Source organism: Ursus maritimus, unplaced genomic scaffold, assembly GCF_017311325.1.
Source record: "Ursus maritimus isolate PB19 unplaced genomic scaffold, ASM1731132v1 scaffold_17, whole genome shotgun sequence".
Taxonomy (NCBI): Eukaryota; Metazoa; Chordata; class Mammalia; order Carnivora; family Ursidae; genus Ursus; species Ursus maritimus.
Window position 1 is genome coordinate 58,560,753 of NW_024424119.1, and position 2,647 is coordinate 58,563,399.

Below are 2,647 nucleotides of genomic sequence, written 5' to 3' on the forward strand. Positions count from 1 at the left end.
CCCATTGTAACGGGGGCACCCTTGGTTCCTGCACCCCACGGCTCAACCCCAGGGTCTCCCTGCTCACAGCCCCTGTTCACCAGCTGCGTTCCGGCAACGTGGCAGGCACGGAGGGTATGCCAAGGTGACTCCAGCACCCTTCAGGCCCAGGAAGTTGGCCCAGCCCACGGCTGGTTGTTGATTTTGGAAACTGGCTGTATGGAAACATGACATTTTTTTGGTGTCCAAAGCAACCAAGAAGAGAGTACGCAAAAGCTGGCTAACATTAAGATCAAGTCATCAGCAGTAAGAGTCCCCACTTCCCCGCTGGGACGGGGCAGGAGCCCTTACCACGTGATCTCACCTGGCTATGTAGACAGGCCACGGGGCCCGGTCACCAGAGCCTGCCAGTCCCCAGCTGTCGCCAAACCCAGATAGACGGTGCTGTCAACATGCAGTTCCTACTGCTGACCGTAGGCCTGGCGCTGGTCTGCGGCCTCCAGGCTCAGGAGGAGCCCCCGGAGAACCTGGAGGAGGTGAGCACAAGGGGGCCGGCTGCTCCCAGGGGGCGAGTGGGGCTGGAGGCGGTCAAACCCTGAGTGAGCATCGCGGACTGTGGGTGGCCTGCCCCTGGCTGAGGCGGGGGCCTTCTGGGGGTTGTCCAGGGAGCAGGACAGCAGGTTAGAATCGTGGTCCCAGGCAGCCAGACTCCCCCCAACTGAGTCTGCGCAAGGAAGCAGGGCTGAGAGGCCTGTGCTCCCTGGTCAGCCCCGTCCGACACTGCTGGGTGCCATCGCCCTTAGCAGACCACAGACAGACCCGGGTCATGACATAGGACGGAGCCTAGACACCACACTCGGTGACTTGTAAATGAGCCGTAGGGCAAGTCCATGGTGGGGGCCGCCCGTGGGGGAGTCCAAAGGTGACACTGGGAGCTGGAGCGCCTGCCATGGTCTTGGAAGGAGCCCTGAGCTCAGTCCACAAGGGAATGAAGCATCCCCTGGGGTCGAGGGGGCGAGTGCTGGGCACGGGGTCCGTGGGGCCAGAAGCCTGGACACACCTCCTTCCCACGGCCCCACATACCAGCTGGTCCAATGGCCCAAGAAGGGGCAGGTGCCGCACACGGGGGCCGTCCTTGAATCTGCCAGCCTCACCGGCATCACAGGGCCTTGCTGGGCACTGTGGGAGTGGACGCCGGGCACGGAGGCAGGGGGCCAGAGGAGGGCAGGGTCCAGGCCTCACTCTGTCCTCTCGTGGCCCCACAGCTGTCTGGGATCTGGTACACTGCCGCCCTGGCCTCCAACAACTCGGCCCTGATCGAGCCCGGAGGGCACTTCAGGGTTTTCGTCAACAGCCTGAGCACGAGTGATGGCAACCTGAACGGGCAGATGCTCATACCGTGGGTGCAGGGCACAAGGGGCTCGGGCACGGCGGCGGAGTGGGGTGGACAGGGCGGCCCCGGGGAGGGGACGGGGACACTGATCCACAGGAGAAGCAGCAGAGGTCTGATCCCAGACCCCTCGCTGCTGTGTGGCCTCGGCCACCATCCAGCCCCCTCTGGGCACGGGGTCTCGAGCACTGGGACCTGGGCTTGTGCGGGTCAAGTGCAGGTGTGCGCGCCGTGGGGGGTGGGGGTGCTGCGGTCGCTGGCGCGTTCCCTCAGCTGCTGCTGCTAACGCAGCGTCCAGGAATCCAAGGAGGCCAGAGCCTGGAGGCACAGCCCAGGGGCAAGGAGGACCAAGGTCACCTTCGAGGGGATCGAATGGATGCGTTCACCAAACTCCTAGAAGCCCACACGGAAAGCAGTGACTGTCACTACGGGCAAATTACACTTTCACGTAAAACGGGGAAAGGGCCTGGCGGACGGAGTGAACCAGCTGCCTTTGTCTGCAGGCAGGAAGACGGGTGCGAGAAGGTGTCCCTCACCGTGTACAAGACCGAGACCAACAACAAATTCAAACTGGAGTGTACGTATGTGTGGGCAACAGGCCCCCAGGGCACAGCCTCCCGGAGGTCTGGCTCTTGGGCTTGAAGCCCTGAGACAGGACCCAGCAGCTCCATGCCTGAGGGGTGGGCAGGCGCCGGAACTTGGGCCCCCAGCCCGGCTCTCGGGGGACAGAGCCTGCTCCCACACCCAGGCCCCCACGAGGCTGGGCGGGACGCGGAGCACTGCCCCTAGGCACAGGAAGTGCACAGGGGTCCCCCCAGCTGGGCAGGCAGCCACCCATCTCCCAGCCTCCCTCAGCCCCGATGTCCTCGGGCAGTTTGGGGACACGACGATTTCTACCTGAAGGAGGCTCAGCCCCCAGCAGTACCTGGTTCTCTACATCATCAACCACAACAACGACGAGACCAACCTGGTGGCCAACCTGCTGGGTGCGTGTGGTCCCCTCAGAGACGCCCACACGCGCAGGACTCAGTCTGGCCAGCGCGTGGGCAGTGGGCTGTTGCCCCCCAGCAGCAGAAGTCTCCAGAGCCTCCCTGAAGGCTCCGCCCACAGCCACGCCCCCACTCAGCCTCACCCACGGCACTCCCCCCCCTCCCCGCACACACTCGCTCACACGGCCCTCTCACCAGGACCGTCCCGCGACCAGGGCTCAACCTCCACACTGCTCTGGGCAAGGGGAAGAAGGGACAGTCCCCTCCTCCTGTGTCATCCCAAGGGGAA

General features: G+C 64.5%; 1 protein-coding gene across 1 annotated transcript in view; it reads left to right on the forward strand.

The window, feature by feature from the left end:
- Positions 1 to 431: 431 nt before the first annotated feature.
- The window catches only part of LOC103675267 (minor allergen Can f 2-like), a 7,285-nt gene continuing 5,069 nt past the window's right edge, over positions 432 to 2,647 (forward strand). The window contains exons 1-4 of the mRNA XM_040631364.1: positions 432 to 515; positions 1,245 to 1,378; positions 1,873 to 1,946; positions 2,244 to 2,290. Of these exons, the coding sequence (XP_040487298.1) occupies positions 432 to 515; positions 1,245 to 1,378; positions 1,873 to 1,946; positions 2,244 to 2,290 (339 nt within the window). The remainder of the gene's footprint in view (positions 516 to 1,244; positions 1,379 to 1,872; positions 1,947 to 2,243; positions 2,291 to 2,647) is intronic.